General features: G+C 42.1%; 1 protein-coding gene across 7 annotated transcripts in view; it reads left to right on the top strand.

Moving 5' to 3' along the window:
• tbc1d1 (TBC1 (tre-2/USP6, BUB2, cdc16) domain family, member 1) overlaps window positions 1-20,213 on the top strand; it is a 262,797-nt gene that overhangs the window by 146,676 nt on the left and 95,908 nt on the right. For 3 of the 7 annotated variants that reach the window (XM_067988926.1, XM_067988933.1, XM_067988921.1), the window contains 5 exons: window positions 419-508; window positions 3,156-3,418; window positions 5,482-5,640; window positions 9,439-9,543; window positions 12,470-12,615. In XM_067988926.1, coding sequence (XP_067845027.1) covers window positions 419-508; window positions 3,156-3,418; window positions 5,482-5,640; window positions 9,439-9,543; window positions 12,470-12,615 — 763 coding nt within the window. The remainder of the gene's footprint in view (window positions 1-418; window positions 509-3,155; window positions 3,419-5,481; window positions 5,641-9,438; window positions 9,544-12,469; window positions 12,616-20,213) is intronic. The other 4 variants (XM_067988881.1, XM_067988889.1, XM_067988911.1 and 1 more) reach the window with 4 other exon arrangements.

Genomic DNA, 20,213 nt, shown 5'->3' with positions numbered 1-20,213 from the left:
TAACTGAAGTCCCTCATTCCTGGTACCATTCTAGTAAATCTCTTCTGCACCCTCTCTAAGGCCTTGACATCCTTCCTAAAGTTGGTGTCCAGAATTGAACACAATACTTCAGCTGAGGCCTAACCAGTGTTTTATAAAGGTTTAGCATAACTTCCTTGCTTTTGTACTCTATGCCTCTATTAATAAAGCCCAGGATCCCATATGCTTTTTTAACAGCCTTCTCAACTTGTCCTGCCACCTTCAAAGATTTGTGTATGTGCACCCCCAGGTCTGCACATACTGATAACATGATGTTATTTTGAGTGTTGTGCAGAATTACAGATTTCAAGAAGTTCTAATTAACCTGATGTAGAATTCTCTGTATATTTTTTGATAAGCAGAATTTCAGTTGTAATTTCTTTGAATTTTTCCCCTTTAGGGAGGGTCTAGGCTCAAAAGCCAGGCGAGTGCTGAAAGTACAGTATCAGAAAAAACAACTTTGAGTCTATCAAGTTCCAACCTATCCGAGGTGAGTTATCTGCTCATAAACCTGCACAAGATGGTTTTGAGGTTCTTGGCAGTTTACCTACTGACATACTCTTTGTTGCCCTTCATCATTCTGGAACGTAGCAATTTATACAATACTTTTCTAGAAGGCATACAGTATAGCCTAAACTCTAAATAAAATTTATAGTAGAGCCCCTAATGAAGATGGTTTACATCATAGTTTAAAATCAATATCAGCACTGTGTAAACACAGTTCCATAATAATCTCACAAAACAGTGGCTGCACTTAAAGTAATCGTTTCATGTGAACTGCTTTGGTTAGCAAAAGTCCTGTCCTTTTACCATAGCATTTTGCACCAGAAGTTGCATGGACTGCCCATTGTGCACTCTTGTCTACATTGAAAGGTGGAAAACACCACCTTGTCAGTTGTTTAGGCTAAAACTAGTAGGTGAATTTATTTACAAGAATTATTTATAATTGCACAGAAGCAACAACACCGTGCATTTATATAGTGTCCTTAACATAGCAAAATATCCCATGGTGCTTCACAGAGGCATAAAGAAAATGGATGCCTAGCCAAAGGAGGAGCAAATGGGGTAGGGGGTGACCAAAAGCAGAAGGTATACAGCAGATAATCAATGCTTTATACTGTCCAAAATGTTAGTCCTCTTCAGGATCTTTTAACCGAGACTTTGAACCTAACTTGGGTGCTTTTGTCTCAGTAGAATCTTGTCTCGCCACCATGGGTAAAACAGGGGAACTGAAAACATCGCAACTCTTTTACTATTCCAAGCAGTTTGTAACATTTCAGTTCAAGGCCATCCTTTCACACTTGGCGGGGAATCATATTATTGATCAATGTTATCATTTCAGGTAGATCTGAGATATTTTAAATTCACAATATTAGGTCTTCTGGTGAGATGTTGGCTTTTAATACTGACTTGTATATCAAATAACTTGGTATACAATGATATTGCAGGCTCACATGTATGAACATTACAAAAACGTAAGAGAATTGTCGGTGCAATTAACTTGTCAGCGTGGCTAGTTGAAAGCCGCCTGCCCCAAAGCCCAAATCTATCTTTGTTTTTCTTTCCCCTCACAATGACAAAATAATTCTTTTCAGATGGCAGCCAACAGTTCTGTTTTAAATTCACAATATATTGGCCTATCTAAAATTTCTTATGAAAAAGATCAAATTGAAATTTCGTAGTTTGAAGCAAGGCGGGGATCTGCTTTGTTCTTGCTAACCACACTGCTGTTTATCTCATGGGCCTATGTTGCTGTGTTTTAAAGTTTACCTAAATGTAAACATTGCCCAGGTCTTATCTTTGCTGTACCTGGAGTCACTGTTTGTAAATGGTTCTTTAGATTAGGGTGGTGTTTGCACTTGGGTTTCAGTTAAGCGTAATAGCAAAATCTTCAAACGAACAGTGACTCTCCCATGGCATTGCCCATGGAAAGTCACAACACAGTGAATTTCCCTCAGTGCATTAATGACGCTTGGGTATACGTGTGGAGATCTGAAGCTGCATTCAGTGGTGGAGGGGGTGGTGAGAACAGCCTGCAGAATAAATCACTGATTTAAAAAAAATCACAGAACTGAAACAATAGAAGAAGAAAATGTTGAGAAGTTTTTTCCAAACTTGCTGTCACCCAGGAGGAAGGTTTGGAATGTTGTCAGTGAGAGAGTCTGAATAGTGCTGCTATAGTTCTAGGATCGGGAGCCTAGCAAGCTCCATCTGGTGATAGAGGGGTGTAGCTGCAGGAATGACTTTGTGTGGCAGTGATGATGCTCAAATAAGGTGTGTGTGACATAAATAGCAAATATAATATGTTGTTATATAGATGTCCTTCCAAACATGGGTTGTCTTGAGGTAGCAGTTTAAAACCGTGTAATGCTGGGTTGGAATACTGGTTGGTACAAGTCTGTCACAGTGATGGTGGTAATTTAAAGTGATGAAGTAAGTGGGCAGGAATGTCCAGAACAACTGTCAAACTAGTATGTTTGAATCGGATTACAAAGAGTTCTAATTTAAATCAGAAATGACATTGTTGAGCACTTCATCCAAGAGTTTGAGGCTGAAGTCCCAAGTGTGTTTAGTTTTTGGCTTGCCTTCTTTGGGAGAACTCTGCACGTTATTTTCAAGCCACTGAATGGAGTGCCGTCCAACAGCAACATTTTTCTGCCTTAACCTGGCTTTGCTCAGCTTACCCTAATTAAACAGGCAGCCAAAATTCCTTTTAATAAAAAATGAGAGCATGCAATTTTTTTTCCACTTATTAATAACAGGCTAACAAAATCTCTGTCTGTGGCTTTGAAATGTGTGATCTCTGAGGGTGCAGTTTTGTTAGCTCTAACCGTTATTTACGGGGACAGCAAGAATTCTCCTATTTTGCATTGAGTTTTATCCCTACCTCCAGTAGCAAATGAGGAATGACAATTGTGGAGAGCACAGTGCCCAGACACATGCTCTCCCAGCTGGAGGTGAATGTGTGATTCAGAGAGGGCACCAAGGGGAGCTGAAAGAAAAAGTAATGAAAATCACTTGGAAAAGAAAAATATTGAAATGCATATTTTTAAAATGAAAGAGCAGTGTGCCAAAGAAGAGGTGGCTGCGTGTAAGTCGTTTATTAATTAAACTTAATTACTGTTGTGTCCACACAGAATGCATCTTTGGATGAAAGTGATGACCAGGCACCTTCTATTAGCCCTGTGAAGTCCCATGGATCCACAGGCAATTTGTTGCAAGACCTAGATAATAGCGCTGAATCAACTCAACCAGCATTTAGGCGACGAGCCAATACCTTCAGTTACATGCCTTCCAGTGTTGAACAGCCACAGCAGACCTTGGAGGAGGCTCCATCCTTTCCCAAGCCAAAACTGATGAGGTATCACTCAGTGAGCACAGACACACCACACAAACAAAAGTAAGATTTTGGATACTTCACAGACGACATCCACATATTTATAATCTTTTCATTTGAGATCTTGCCTTTTATGCAAGTGATAATTTCTAACTAAAAGAGCTATTGCTGTTGTGTTCACTAAGTTTTCTGTTACTTCATAAAGATTTCACCCTATGATGTTCCAGCCTAAGCTATATTTTAAAACTGACCAAACAAAATCTTGAAATCTTCTCAAGGTATTGTATTTCTGTTTCTGCTACAAGGTTCCTAGCCTCCGTTTGGAACCTTCAGTCGAGATGAATAGAGTGGGCAATCCAGTCCATGGTCTTCTGTAGGACCGCCTCTAGTGCTGAGGCACACTTTGAGGGACAAGACGGGCAGTATTATTGTACTCACTTGCACCTTAAAGGAACTGAAGCCTATTAAAAGCTGATAGACGTGAGGCATTAACACTTATTGAAATAAACACAAAGTGCACAGTCGAGACGGTGATGTGTTTTTCAAAAAATTCTGCAGTTTTGTTTTTGTTAACTGTGACCTGGATCCCAATTTCATTCCAATTCAACTGCATATCAACATTTCCTCTGCTTCAACAATATACGTTTATATAATGACTTCAACACACAAAGCATCTCCAGGCATGTGACAGCGTAATGGTAAGACGAATGGAAAGCTGAGCCAAGAGATAAAGTTTAGAAGGGATGTTTGAAACCTTGGGCGAAACGACGACTTAGGGGGTTCGTGAGGGAGTACCAAAACACAAGAGTCTAGGTGGCTGAAAGCTCTGCAACCAATGGTAGAATGGAGGGATATACAGGAGGCTGGAGTTGGAAGACCAAAGAGTATGGGAGAGAGAGCAAGGCCACAGGGATTTGAAGGTGAGAACAGAATTTTAAATTTAACATGCTGGGAACAGGGATGGAAGTGAATGGCGGGCAGAGCTTAGCGCAGGACACTATATAAATGTATATTGTTGAAGGAGAGGAACTGTTGATATGTAGTTGAATTGGAATGAAATTGGGATCCAGGTCACAGTTAACTGTATTTAATACAGTGGTCGGGAGGTCATCACTCAGAGCCTGAATGGAACAGGCTGCACTGAGAGTTAGAGTTTGGAATATTGAGCAGAGATATGAAAAGTAAATTTCTATGAAAATAGCCGAAAGGATCCATCTAAAAATCTAGTTGTGAAATAGGCTCGTGGGTCAGTTAGTCGAGCATTGAATTTCAGAGCAGCCTCTGGTTTCCACCACTTCAGTTAGGTGAGACTCTAAGCAGTGATGAAGAATTCTGTTTTGGAGGAAGAGGAGAAACTTACTGCAGCAGCAGCTTTATGTTGCTTCTCCCTCTGGTTGTGGAGAAATCTGTGGCTTGGACTATCCTGCCTTCCTTGTGACTGGAGGTTGGGGTGTTTTGGAGAGCAGTCTGCTGCGAAAGGAGAAAGTAAATGTTAAAAGCCCCTCTAGAGTTATCTTTATGGGTTCCAGTTTTACTATGATTAATCTTTTCAAAGCTGCTGTAGCTCTTTGATTTATCAAGACTCTTGTTTCTCCCTCCCCATTCCCAGTGCAAGGCCCTGCTGGAGGGCAGGTCAGCCCTGGGAGTGCACCCAGGCTACACAAATAGCCTGGCTTGGAAATTTGACTGTACTCATCCTATAACAGCTGCAGTGTACCAGAGGTGCCCTGAGCTTGTTATACGGCAGAGGGGGCTGAGAGGAAAATCAGATCTTACTCGTCATGTGTATCCCTTATACATCAAATCTAATTGTGTAGGCTCAGGGCACCTCTGGTCCACTGCATCTGTTATGGGATGAGTACAGCCAAATTTCCAGGCCAGGCCATTTGTGTAGCCTCCATTATATCAGCAAGGAGCTCTTGTACCTTTTTAGCAAACTACATTAATGAATGTTCCTAATTTAGCACTTTTGTCTGCTTGAATCCTTATTTTGAGAACATTTCCAGAACTGCAAAGATTCTACAACACCTACATTACTGTTTGTTAAATATTTTAAACAAAATGTGAAGTCTTATTTTCTGATTCTGGCCACTTGTCTTTGTCTCTCCTGTTTGCTGGACACGCAGCCTGAACATATCAAATGGTAACCCTAACAGCAAATTGCCGCAACCCAGGTTGCACAGGTCTGTAGATCACCTGCGGTCTTCTACTTCCACTCCAAATTTTTTTAAGTATTTGAAGACTAGCTCCAGTGGAAGGGATGGTGGGCTGATGTTGAAAAGAAGGTGAGACAATTTGTTCCCGAATATGGAGGCATGACTGAACAATGCTTTGCCTTCTGTGTCGTGCTCGTAGTGTGATGGTGTGGTGTGCTGTGCCACATGTGTGGCATGATGGTGTTTGCCACCTAATTATTGCAGCAGCCAAACAATTAGTCACATTGACGTACTAGGCATGCAAGGGCATGTAAAGCAGTAATGGAGTAAGCATTGAGCACTCATTCATGGTGGTGGTGAATATGGGTTGTGAGATTACTGAATAATAACAGCAGGTTTTATTTTTAACCATATTAACATAGAAGAAGTGAACACAGAAAACCACCATAGAATGTTGCTTCTGTCTATAATCCTAGATCATTAAAAACACAGTTTCCCTGTGACTGAGTTATTTATCTAACAGTTTGTTTTCCCCTTTCCTGTTTGTTTTTTATGATTCCAGTTGTAAAAAGGGATAGGGTGGCACATAAAACACATGGGATAAATTTTCTGAATTTGCGCAGTTGACTAGGTACGTTGTCTGTTGCTAGCGCATTTTAACAAATTGTGGACTTGCTGTTATCTTACGATTTTCCTATACCCGCTGGTACCAGTGCTGGTATGGACTTGGAGAATTTAGACCCCTGTCTTCTCTTACACTCGAGTTTCGAATCCAACCCAGATTGGTGAGATGCAATGTTTCCTCTCTGTTAGCTGTATATGTCCTATTTTAAAGGAATTTGGGCAGTCTCAATCTAGTTTCAGTCTCAGTCTAGTGAGTGTAGGACGAGAACAGAAAAATAGGCACAGTTAGGTACAAATTGATACAATTGTCAAGTTCAGTCAGGTTACAAGGATGGTTAGTTCTGGAACTGGAAAATTCACCTGGTTCAATAGGTATACTCTTGAGGTTGGAATCGAGACACATTGTTGGGGCAGAATAGAGGAAGCTTTGCTAAGGAGAGAACTGTAACAGTTCTCTCCTTAGCACAAAAAAACTGTTAATAAGAAAGCACGATAAGAAACTTGAAGTGCTATCACCCACATTCAGTATTTTTCCCAGCTGGCCAATGCTGCAGGTTGTCTCACAGCAACATTGCTGAGATTGGGAGCTTAGCAGACTGGAGATCAAATCTGTGCCCTGCCGGTTTCGCTCGTACCTGTTACTGCCCCTACACACTATCTGTTGAAATCATATACCTAGAAATAATGCAATTCTGTATTTTTGCAGATGTTTGTAGCATGTTTGATTCAACAGTGGGCCACTCTATTGATCATTAATAGCCCATGACCAGGACATGCTCAGGCATGGATGAAACTTGATTAATTATTTAAATAACTTGCATTTCTAATGGAGAAACACAAACCGCATGTTCAAACCCTTTGAGAGATTTTTTTTTATTCATGTTTCTGAGGCATTTGGTTGTAAAATACCAGTTTCAGTGGATACGGTACTAATAATTGAAATTTCAGGAACAAAGGAATGAAATAAAAATAATTGCATCTATCACCTGAATAATGACCTCCTAAACATGGGCTAAAAATAATGCTGTCAATTCACCATTATTTGAACATATGCAAAAAAAAATATTGGGGTATCTTTTGGAAGTTTTGTGGTTGTTTGAAGTGCTGTCAAATAGTACAGAATATTGCACATCATCAGATGGTGGAAATTACTCCTACCTCTGATAATGAGTTCCATGTCTACGGCCTCAATTCCAAAGAATTTACTTTCCTTAATAACTGTGTTGACTGATGCACACACTCCCCACTTTGGGACATTAGACCTTAAAAGCAGTTGAGTCTGCTATGCAGAGAAATTTTCTCCCCGCTTTCCATTTGTCTATTCAGTGACAGATATTGAAATTCTTACGGTTTCGTTTATTGAAACTTTTTTTTCTGCTCTACTTAAGCATCTATGAATAGTTTCTTGTTTTGTCCCAACTTGCCTTCATGGCGGCAAGGAATACTAATGTGGAAGAATGTCACTGCTGTGCTCTTTGTCTCTGCCCTTCATCTATGTGCATGTTCCTGATTGCCAATGATCTTTGCTTGCATGAACCTGAATTCTTGTGTGCTTCAAACATCCCATACAAAAATAAATGGTAGCTTTGAATTGTACTAGGCTTTGAGAAATAGCCAACTTTCTCAATTCCTTGAGATAACGGGGGTGATTTTAAACCCCAAGAACAGGTGGGTTGGGAGCGGGTGGGAATTGAAAATAGTTGTGTTTTTGGGTCGCAACCGCAAAATTTTCAGACTTTGCATTCCCAGCAGGAAGCCTGTACTTTTCCGTGCCGACATTAAACCCAGAAATAAAGCCGGGTTGTGGTCGCGACCCAAAAAACAACTATTTTCAACTCCTACCCGCCCCCAACTCACCCGTTCTTGGGGTTTAAAATCGCCCCCAATGAGTACAACTCGATGAAATTCTGTGTTTAAATTGTTTTTGATATGTCAGGAAAATTAAATTAATCCTAGCAACTAAAAAGCTTCTTAAATTCAAAATGACAGTTTTTCAATGAGGACCTAAGCCCCAAAAATCCACAGGGGAAAGCAGCACGCTGTAAGTAACAGACGCACCCACCGGGGACCTCTGCTGCTAGCCCTACCAAGGTTCACAAGATCAGGTTTATAATTATAATTGACCCCTAATTATAATGCCAATGGCGAGCATCCACAGCATTAGACCTAGGGCACTTGCCATTGCCATAAGGCCAGAAAGTCCAGCAGGGGTGGGTAGGCCAGAGGGTGCTGGATTCTCTCTTTTTCTCCTATCTTCCCGGAAATAAGTTGAGTGTTGCCCCAGAATTCCCCTTTGTTAAAGCATTGACGTTTCATTTTTTTTTAAAATGAAATTGCTCTCACTTCCAGGCCTCGATCCCAGGTTGGACCCCAGCTGGATCCTATCACTACCTGTGGTCAGGGAGGTATACCTGGTCTCACCAGGTGAATCTGGACTGACCATACCCCAGGACATGAGAACTCTCAACGTGAAGAGTCCACAGTGGCCATGTTTGGAGTGGGCAGAGGCTCCACTTCCAATAGGCCATCGTCGGATACTCCACGCATAGCCGGCCCCTTATAGAATGGCCATGGGTTTTTGGGGCCTTGTTGTTTAGCAATGAAGCGTAAGCCAGACAATCAATGATTCTTGCATATTGTGCCCCATTTTTAATTAATTCCATCTTGGCTGTTCTGGGTCCTCTTTCCACATTGCCCGCCCTCCATAGCACACGTTACATTACCCAGGATTGTATCTGGCAGCTTGTTCCTACACCAGTCAAAATGATGTCTGGGAAGTGTGCAGCAGCCTTCAATGCTTGTAATATATTCCTTGTGAGGAATGCTTGGCTTCAGTTCAGCAATTCCCTAATAGCCCATTGATATAGACAGACTGCTGCCTTAATGATGTCAGTCTATGGGCACCCAGTACTGAAGTGCATTAAGTAAAGATAGATATTTAATCTTTGACTTCAGATGGTTAGAAATTTGAGGGGGGAAGGACTTCATTGGGATTCTGGAAGTCCAGGCTTTGGCTTTTGCTATCCAAACTGAGAAACCCTATTTTGATTTCTGGACCGACAGAATTTCAATAACCCATTTGTTCCATGCAGAAATGACTTTATTATGGGATTTTCAACAAGCAAAAGTTAATAACCAGTTAACATTGAGCTTCAATTATACCTTTTGTCGCCAATAAATTATCTGTAAAATATTTTGTTACGGGATGTCTCTGTAAATCTTCTGATGCTGAATCCTTTTGAAAACTGCAAAAGCTGTTCTCTAGTAAACTGCGCGTGTTTTTGTTTTCAAAACTGCTCTCAGTGCTTCTCACCTTAGCGGCCTACGAGCAAGGCTTCCATCTTCAACCTCTGCACCAAACTTTCTGAAATTTCTGGTTCCTGTAGCTCAGAACCACAGCACCAAAAGGTAGGAATAACGTGTTGATGGCTTTCTTCACTTTTGCGGAGTACTTTATAACCTAGTAAACAGCATTTGTGTGGTTTGCACTATAAAGGCATTCTGCTAGTGTGTTATTTTGCGGGGTTCTAATTTGCGATTGTTGGACTGTTTTTTGTAAACCTATTCTTGGGATGTGGGCCTTGCTGGCAAGGCTGGCATTTATTGCCCATCAATACTTGTCCTTGAGAAATTGGTGGTGGGCTGCTTTCTTAAACTGCAGCGGTTTGAAACAACTGAGTGCAGTAAGGAGTCAACCACGTTGGCGTGGGACTGGTCACGTACAGGCCAGAGGTAAGGACAGCAGGTTTCCTCCCCTAAAAGACATTAGTGAACCAGTTGTGTTTTCACAACAATCCAACAGCATCATGGTCACTTATACTGATACCAGCTTTTTTATTTCCAAACTGAATTAAAGTTCTTAAACTGCTGTGGTGGGATTTGAACTCACATTCTCTGGATTACTAGTCCAGTAATTTAACCACATTGATACTGTACCCATTGTTGGACTGTGCCTTTCCACAAACTCTGCTCAGCACTTGCTTGTTTAGGCATCCCAGAGTGAATCATTTAAAACTGGTACTATTAAGTGGTATCTTGTTACTGATCTTTCATTTGGAAAATTATTCTAATGAAAGACAAACTCCTCTTGCCTCTTCCCTCAAAGGCAGAGGGGCACAGACTCTAGCCCAGAGGGGAGAAGGTAACAGACAGTTTAGATTTAACTTCTTCAACATAGAAGTTGGTGAACAGATTCCCTGTTTTGTAACATGACTTCTGGTTGGGCGTATATGACCTCCACTTGAAACATAACTTCTAACATGTCTGGTCCACTGAAGGGTGCCCTGTGACTGAATAAAAATATCTAAAAGCATCCAGATGCAAGGAAGCCTTCGGCCTCTCTGTCCTTCCAGCCCGATCTTTCCCCTTCCCCCTGCCACGATGGCCGACCTTCCCCCTGCCACGATGGCCGATCTTCTCCCCCCACCCCGGATTGCCAGGGACCATCCCCAAGGATGTCCGGCTGCAGCCTTTCTTTCCTCCCGGCCGCCAGCCGGGCTCTCCATTTGGACGGCTGCTGGGCTGGAAACAGATTTTTTTTTAAATGATGATGAGGTCCTGCAGCTAAGTTCGCCATGCCCTCCGTGCCCCCAGCTTTGCCGGGTTCTTCGGCCGTTTTTTGACCTCCAGCACACGTTCCCCACCTCCCCGTAAATATCGAGGCCTTAGATTCTCTGCAGTACTGAGCCCTAGGAGGTCTGTTTAATTGTGCTATCATGCTGAATCTTTATCGGTTTTCTTGGGGCAAGCAACGGAGTCTTGCAAGTGTATTGGGTGAACTATCTGACCTACAAGGCAATCAGCATCTTGTATTAATGTACAGCCTGTCACATACTAAGTATAGACTGAGCTAAAGCAGGATGTAGGATTCAGCATTTATTTTTTGTAAGGGAAATTATTACATTTGTTTTTGTACATGAATAGCATTTGTGATATACTTTGTATTCCTACACTTCCTGATACAGAAACATATAATTTATATCTGCAGTTTAACTTAATGCACATTTTTTCCCCAATTAAAGAAATCAATAAAATGGGTTCAAAGATAGTAAACAATGCATGGATTTCCAATCAAATTGGCACTTCTGGCTAATGGAACCTTTTTACTGCATCTATTTTTGTTACAAAATACTTTCACATTAGCACCTCAGCAAAGCACTGTACCCTCAGTGTCCTAAATTATAGTGTGCAAAAAGTAACAGATGCTTATTAAAATGTGGAATTATAACAAAATCTTGATCGTATACTGTACGGCCCTATGATCACTATTATTCAGTATGAAATGTTGACATTCTTGCAGGTTATCCCAGTGATGTTGCTGGTACTGATCTTAGCTTCATTTGCTAGATGAGTTTGCTCTGCATTCAATAACACTATAACCTCGAAGATGGTTTATGCTACAAAGCCAACTTAATTTTGTTCTGTATAACTTTACTGTCAAAATCTTTCTGCCAGCTGCTCAAATTTTATTTAAAACTGTACTATCCAATTTGTGACCAACATTAAATGCTAGAAATATACAGCAGGTTCATCAGCATCTCTTTTTGTGACTGACTGTGTTTAGTATTTCGCTCTCTTCTGGTTCTATTCCTGGGTGGAATTTCAGGGCGCCTTAACTGCCCCTACACTTTCTGAAAATTGGATAGTTGAAGAATCATCTTTTGGCTCTTTTTTTCTACTCCCCCCACTTTCTGGTCTTGAATGTTGATGGCTTCATTTTGCAATTCTGTTAAAGTGGTTAGTGAGCTGAATCGTTAAGATCCCATGCTCGAATGTGGGAGAACCTTCCCCACATGGACTGCAGCGGTTCAAGAAGAAATCCCACCACACCTTCTCAAAGGCAAATAAGGATGGGCAATAATTGCTGGCCTTGCCAACGATGAGAATGATTTTTTTTAAACACATTTCATCTGGAAGTATCCTGGGTTAATGAGTCCATCTGCTGTAGTTACTTCAGCTTCCTAACGATGCTAAGCTCACTAACTCTGAGGGTACAGATTCCCTAATGCTATCATCAACACGACCTGCTTAATCACAAACGTTCCACAAAATGGGGACAGATGGAAAAAGCTAATCCTAATTTTTGAAATTGTCTTTTTTTTTTAAAAGTATGCTGACCCTCGTGTAGTATTTGTTATTAAAACATTTGTAACCTTAAGTGGCATATGCTCATTAAAAGGCTTAAAACATTTAAGTGAAAACAACCATTCAATCTCCACTTAATATGTGACTTGCAAATAAAATGAACTGAATTTAGTCATGACCTAAAAACTTTTAATATTACTGACTGAATTATTGGATTACAGTTGACTTTCTGGATATTTTCTTACCACAGTGACTATGAATCCAGGCCAAGCCCAGGTAGAGGGACTAATGGTAGTGGGAATTTGGTCCGTATCCGTCGGCAATCCTGGCGTCAGCAGATCTTTCTTCGTGTGGCTTCACCACAGAAAGGATGCGAAACCCCCTGCAGACATGATGGTAAGACACAAGGTCAATAATTGTTAGTACAGCAACACCTTTTGTAACTTTAGGATAGTTACAGGTGGCTGTTGACAAGACGATCTATTGAGACTAGTTGCTTCCTAGGCAAAGGTGCAAACACAAGACTGAACAATATATTCTGGAATCCCACTCCAGAGACTTGAGCATATAATCCAGGCCGACACTGAGGGAGTGCTGCACTGGGGAAGGTGCCGTCTTTCAGATGAGATGTTAAACCAAGGGCCCCGTCTGTCCTCTCAGGTGGATGTAAAAGATCCCATGGCACTATTCGAAGAACAGCAGGGAAGTTCGCCCCGGTGTCCTGGCCAATATTTATCCCTCAATCAACATCGCTTTTTAAAAAATAAACAGATTATCTGGTCATTATTACATTCCTGTTTGTGGGACCTTGCTGTCCTCAAATTGGCTGCCGTGTTTCCTACATTACAACAGTAACTACACTTCAAAAGTACTTAATTGGTTATAAAGTGCTTTGGGACGTCATGAGGTTGTGAAAGGTGCTATATAAATGCAAGTGTGTGTGTGTGTCTGTCTGTCTTTCACTGAGCTTTGAATTAATTGGCTGTGTTGAACTTCAAATTATGCTCTTTTCTTAACGTTTATTATTGTCACCTCAAGAATCATGAGGTCGTTTAGCTATATGCCTTAATTTTTATTTTATAGAATGGTTACGGCACAGAAGGAGGCCATTCGGCCCATTGAGTCCGTGCCAGCTCTTTGTAAGAGCAATCCTGTTAGTCCCATTCCCCCGCTCTTTCGCCGTAGCCCTGCAAATTTTTTCCCTTCAAGTATTTATCCAATTCCCTTTTTGAAAGTTACTATTGAATCTGCTTCCACTACCCTTTCAGGCAGTGCAATACAGATCATGAGAACTTGCTGCATAATTTTTTTTTCCTCATGTCGCCTCTGCTTCTTTTGCCAATTACCTTCAATCTGTGTCCTCTGGTTACCGACCCTTCTGCCAGTGGGAACAGTTTCTCTTTATTTACTCTATCTTAAACCCTTCATGATTTTGAACACTTCTATCAAATCTCCTTTTAACCTCTGCTCTAAGGAAAACAACCCCAGCTTCTCCAGTCTCCACGTAGCTGAAGCCCCTCATCCCTGGCACCATTCTGGTAAAAAAAAAGTAGATGATAAGTGTCAAGAGATTATTTGACAATAGCTGAGGCGAGTGCATCACAGATGAGTCTGGTCCTGTTCTCATCATGCATCCGTACTCATGGTCCAGCAGAGGTCACAGGTTCGCAATTGAGCAGGAATCCAAAGTGATCTCTCTCTTTAACCCCCCGCCCCCCGAGCATGAGGATTCTGAGGCCAACGCAGCCTGGAGAGTTTAGACATGGATCAGGATCTTTTCTGTCTCACTCCCAGCAACAACTTGTATTTCCTTGCAGGCCCCTTCCCCACACCAAAGGCCTGCACTAGTAGTATTCTTGGAAGCATCCAATGGGATATTTGAGAAAAGCAAAAGGAAATCTATTCCTAGTGACTTTACCCCTTTCAGTCCACCAAACATCAAATGTTGTTTTAGAGCTATATTGTCCCGTGAGCCTGTGTTGTCCCACTCCCTGTCACCATGTATTAGTATAGCAGCTCCCTGCCTTCCAAGGCACCCTTCACAGAAGCCTGCCTGAGAATAATTTTGTTTAAACATGTGCATTTCTAGAGTTTAAGTATTAAAGATTAAATTGAGAGTGTTTCTGTTGCCTTGCTAAATTGGCAACCCCTTTGCTAACCTTGTGATACCATGTTACTGTCTCTGTATTGAATATTTACAGTATTTGTTTTGGAGAAAGTTGAGCCTGCCTATGTTCATTTTCTAATTACCCAAGAGTCACAATGAGCTTGATTTACGTACCAAGTATTGTAAAGGTAGAAGTCACTGACTAAAATGTGTATGCTGACCCCATCTTTCTCCATCTCTCGTTTTGTGAGCAGAGTAAAAGTAACTGCTTGGAAGATTGTGCTCCCCAGGTATAAACCTTCATCTCAGTAAATATTTAACATGTTAATGTTTTGATGGTTTGCCTTTGTTCAGTGCCGTCAGCACTTGCCTGTTGTGGCCGTTAATCAACTTTGGTTCTAACTTTTCCTGCAACAAAATTCACTGTACTCAAAGTGTGAACTTGTATTTTTTTTAGAAAAACAAACTTTAAATGCTGGAAATCAGGCAATTAAATGCATTAACTGCTTCGTTGTGATGGTCGCTAGCATACCAGACTCTTCACTTTTACCCATTGTTTTCTTTATATTTTCTCCCGCCACCCACCCCCAACATGGTATCAACTTCCAGTCCTGATGGAGGGTTTACTCCTGAAAATATAAACTCTCTTTTCTCTTTTCAAATGTTGATGGACTTTGTTGTATATTTCCAGTATTTTCTCTCTTTATTTCCATTTTGGCAATATTAGTGTAAATTTACGAACTAAGGAAAGAGCAGGTGTTAACTTTTACTCTTAACATTTTGTAGTCATTGTCACCTTACCACAATAAACTTCTCTGGATTAACTAATGAATGATGTGATGGGATGGGTGAATTGCAATAGAAGTGCAGCCTCACCCCATGAAGGTCCGTCAGTAATACCTGTAGTTTCAGCAGATGTTTTACTTGTAACCTCTTGGTGGCAGTAGTGCTTGTTTTGTTAGTGGGAATTGGGGTGTGAGCGCGAGTAAATGTTTCCCTTTCACCTGCTGAAAGCAGTAATCTACTACCTGCTAATGTAAATAAATAGCTGATAGAGTATTTATCCTGCGTTAGCACTTGTGTACAGTGTACCTCACAGAATTCTTTTTTTAAACTAGGCTTTCCATGTAAAGCTCAGATATCCTGATGTAATTGTATGATTTATATCAATGAGTATTAATTGTATTCAGGTGCTGGGTAGCAATTTGGAACTCTCTGGTATCCTTTTTATTGGCGAGCTTATCTAGGGCGTGGTGTGTGTGTGTGTAAGGGGAATCTCTATGAATAAAAGCTTGGAAATAACTAAGACCAGGCTCTAGTATTTTTTTATTCACCATATGGTTTTTCATTTATAACGGTATACAATCATAGAGTGTGGAATTTCCAGTCGAGGCATAATCGGGAAGTTACATCCAAATTGCAGCTATTTTACCAAGAACTACACCCAAATGTCTTGCCAATCGCTATGTCTCGCTCACTCACTCTGGTTGTAGTTTGGGGATTGCAGGCAAATTGTGTGATAAAGGACTAGTGGAGTGGTGACTTTTTCTGAGAATCTGCTGTTTTTTGTTTATTCGTTCATGGGATGTGGGAGTCGCTGGCAAGGCCAGTATTTATTGCCCATCCCTAATTGCCCTTGAGAAGGTGGTGGTGAGCCGCTGTCTTGAACCGCTGCAGTCCGTGTGGTGAAGGTTCTCCCACAGTGCTGTTAGGAAGGGAGTTCCAGGATTTTGACCCAGCAATGATGAAGGAATGGCGATATATTTCCAAGTCAGGATGGTGTGTGACTTGGAGGGGAACGTGCAGGTGGTGTTGTTCCCATGCGCCTGCTACCCTTGCCCTACTAGGTGGTAGAGGTTGTGGGTTTGGGAGGTGCTGTCGAAGAAGCCTTGGCGAGTTGCTGCAGTGCATCCTGTGGATGGTACACACTGCAGCCACAGTGCGCCGGTGATGAAGGGGGTGAATGTTTCAGGTGGTGGATGGGATGCCAATCTAGCGGGCTGCTTTGTCCTGGATGTTGTCGAGCTTCTTGAGAGTAGCTGAAGCTGCACTCATCCAGGCAAGTGGAGAGTATTCCATCACACTCCTGACTTGTGCCTTGTAGATGGTGGAAGGGCTTTGGGGAGTCAAGAGGTGAGTCACTCGCTGCAGAATACCCAGCCTCTGACCTGCTCTTGTAGCCACAGTATGTATGTGGCTGGTCCAGTTAAGTTTCTGGTCAAGGGTGACCCCCAGGATGTTAATGTTGGGGGATTCGGCAATGTTAATGCCGTTGAATGTCAAGGGGAGGTGGTTAAACTCTCTCTTGTTGAAGATGGTCATTGCCTGGCACTTGTCTGGCGCGAATGTTACTTGCCACTTATGAGCCCAAGCCTGGATGTTGTCCAGGTCTTGCTGCACGCAGGCACAGACTGCTTCATTATCAGCGAACGTCCCCATTTCTGACCTTATGATGGAGGGGAGGTCATTGATGAAGCAGCTGAAGATGGTTGGGCCTAGGACACTGCCCTGAGGAACTCCTGCAGCAATGTCCTGGGGCTGAGATGATTGGCCTCCAACAACCACTACCATCTTCCTTTGTGCTAGGTATGACTCCAGCCACTGGAGGGTTTTCCCTCAATTCCCATTGATTTCAATTTTACTCAGGCTCCTTGGTGCCACACTCGATCAAATACTGCCTTGATGTCAAGGGCAGTCACTCTCACCTCACCTCACCTCTGGAATTCAGCTCTTTTGTCCATGTTTGAACCAAGGCTGTAATGAGGTCTGGAGCCGAGTGGTCCTGGCGGAACCCAAACTGAGCATCGATGAGCAGGTTATTGTTGAGTAAGTGCTGCTTGATAGCACTGTCGACGACACCTTCCATCACTTTGCTGATGATTGAGAGTGCACTGATGGGGGCGGTAATTGGCCAGATTTGGATTTGTCCTGCTTTTTGTGGACAGGACATAACTGGGCAATTTTCCACATTGTCAGGTAGATGCCAGTGTTGTAGCTCGACTGGAACAGTTTGGCTAGAGGCACAGCTAGTTCTGGAGCACAAGTCTTCAGCACTACAGCCGGGATGTTGTCGGGGCCCATAGCCTTTGCTGTATCCAGCGCACTCAGCCGTTTCTTGATATCATGTGGAGTGAATTGAATTGGCTGAAGACTGTCTTCTGTGATGGTGGGGATATCGGGAGGAGGCCGAGATGGATCATCCACTTGGCACGTCTGGCTGAAGATGGTTGCAAATGCTTCAGCCTTGTCTTTTGCACTCACGTGCTGGACTCTGCCATCATTGAGGATGGGGATGTTCACGGAGCCTCCTCCTCCCATTAGTTGTTTAATTGTCCATCACCATTCACGACTGGATGTGGCAGGACTGCAGAGCTTTGATCTGATCCGTTGGTTGTAGAATTGCTTAGCTCTGTCTATAGCATGTTGCTTCTGAGGTTTAGCATGCATGTCGTCCTGAGTTGTAGCTTCACCAGGTTGGCATCTCATTTTTAAATGCTCCTGGCACGCTCTTCAGGAGCGAGATTAGAAAACATTTCTACACACAAAGGGTGGTAGAAGTTTGGAACTCTCTTCCGCAAACGGCAATTGATACTAGCTCAATTGCTAAATTTAAATGTGAGATAGATAGCTTTTTGGCAACCAAAGGTATTAAGGGATATGGGCCAAAGGTAGGTATATGGAGTTAGATCACAGATCAGCCATGATCTTATCAAATGGCGGAGCAGCCACGAGGGGCTGAATGGCCTACTCCTGTTCCTGTGCTCTTCTACACACCTCATTGAACCAGGGTTGATCCCCTGGCTTGTTGGTAATGGTAGAGTGAGGAATATGCCGGGCCATGAGGTTACAGATTGTGCTGGAATACAATTCTGCTGCTGCTGATGGCCCACAGTGCCTCATGGATGCCCAGTTTTGAGCTGCCAGATATGTTCTGAATCTATCCCATTTAGCATGGTGGTAGTGCCACACAACACGTTGGTTGGTGTCCTCAGTAAAGTTTCTGAAGTACATACAGTTGATGTTTGTACAGGAAGGCGTGTAAATGTCACTTATTTTGTGTTTCGGCAAAGATTGCAGATGTGGCTCGTCTTAATCTTGTTCACAATGAGGACAATGAGAAAGCAAATGTGTGTGAGAATCACCCTTCCCAAAACAAAATGTGTGTTTCCTGCCCATTCACACACCCAAGGTTAACAAGAGTGCGAGCAGGAATGTTGCAGTTTAGTAAGGTGTAAATGGCACTGCTGGAATTAATAGCAGGAGCTGGAGCTTCATATCCTTCCTCCCTCCCCCCCACTTCCTCCCAGTTTCTTGACACTCTAAATTCAGTTCTTTCACTTGTAGCTTAAGGTTTATTCATACTTGTCTTTCTTCTTGTTCCGACTGGGCACACACTATGTGCTCTTCTCCGCCTTGCTTATTTTTGTTACTGGATACTGAGGTATCAACCTTTGGTCAGTGGTAGCACTCTTGCCTCTGAGTCAAAAGGTTGTGGACAAATGTAAGGAATCTTACAACACCAGGTTATAGTCCAACAGTTTTATTTGAAAATCACAAGCTTTCGGAGGCTTTCTCCTTTGTTCTTCCTTTACTGATCTCCATAGGCCAGCTAGACTGCATTGCGTAATACAGAAACTTGATTGCAGATGTGAGGCACTGGCTCCTTTCTAGAAGGCAGTGACACTGGCAATCCTTATTTGATGAGGTGGCACTTGCACAATTGAGAGTGGGTTCAAATCCCACTCCAGAGTCTTGAGCACATAATCCAGGCTGTCGCTTCAATGCAGTACTGAGGTAGTGTTGCACTGTCGGAGGTGCCGTCTTTCGGGTGAGATATTAAACTAAGACCCATCTTCCCTCTCAGGTGTCAAAAAAGATCCCATGGCACGATTCGAAGAAGAGCAGGGGAGTTTTCCCAGTGTCCCGGCCAACAGTTATCACTCAACCAACATCACTTTAAAATTAATATTATCTGGTCGTTATCTTATTATTGTCTGTGTGCACATTGGCTGCTGCTTTTCTCTACAACACTTCAAAATTACTTAATTGGCTGTGAAATATTTTGAGAGGCCATGGAATGTGCTATATAAATGTAACTTTGTTCGTTCTTCCTTTACTGATCCCCATAGGCCAGCTCGACTGCATTGCGTAATACAGAAACTTGATTGCAGATGTGAGGCACTGGCTCCCTTCTAGAAGGCAGTGACACTAGCAATCCTTATTTGATGAGGTGGCACTTGCACAATTGAGAGATTCCAATATAATTACAAATGAGGCAGGCCATTTGGCCCATCTTCTTTCATGTATCTAGAAAGACCCTGCAGTTTCCTCCATTGCAGCACCCAATTGATTCTTTAATGATTCCAGATTTTTTTCCTCCACTGTCCTGGCTGGAATTTTATTCTATATGTTGGTCACTCTTTGTATGAAGAAGAACTTTCTTGATATCTGTTCTAAATTTACATTTTACTTGTTTGAAATTGTGTCTCCTTGTCCTACTCTCTCAATTTAATTCTAGGTAATTTTTCAGATTTCTATTTTCTGTTCCGTTAACAGCCTTGGATTAAAAACCAGCTTCTCACTTTGTCACAACAATTCTGCAGATGAGGAGACAGTCTACTTAATTCAAATACAAACATTCAGTGTGATTTGTTCAAATATGTATTTGATTGGCTATTCTTTTTGAGTGCAGCACTGTTAAATTTTGCCCGATGGCTTGTCACTGTTTCAAAGGTATGTCAGCTTGTATTTTTCAAATCAGTGAGTATCTGTAGGCTTCAAAAAGATCCTGTCTAGTCAGGAGCCTTCAGAAAGAATATCCACTTTGGGTGGAGTGCTACAAAGCTGCCAGCAGCTGTGGAATACAAGTTTCTGTCTTCAAGTGGTC

The sequence above is a fragment of the Heptranchias perlo genome, chromosome 1 (genome assembly GCF_035084215.1).
Source record: "Heptranchias perlo isolate sHepPer1 chromosome 1, sHepPer1.hap1, whole genome shotgun sequence".
Taxonomy (NCBI): domain Eukaryota; kingdom Metazoa; phylum Chordata; class Chondrichthyes; order Hexanchiformes; family Hexanchidae; genus Heptranchias; species Heptranchias perlo.
The sequence above is the reverse complement of the archived record's forward strand: the minus strand, read 5'-3'. Positions and strand labels throughout refer to the sequence as shown.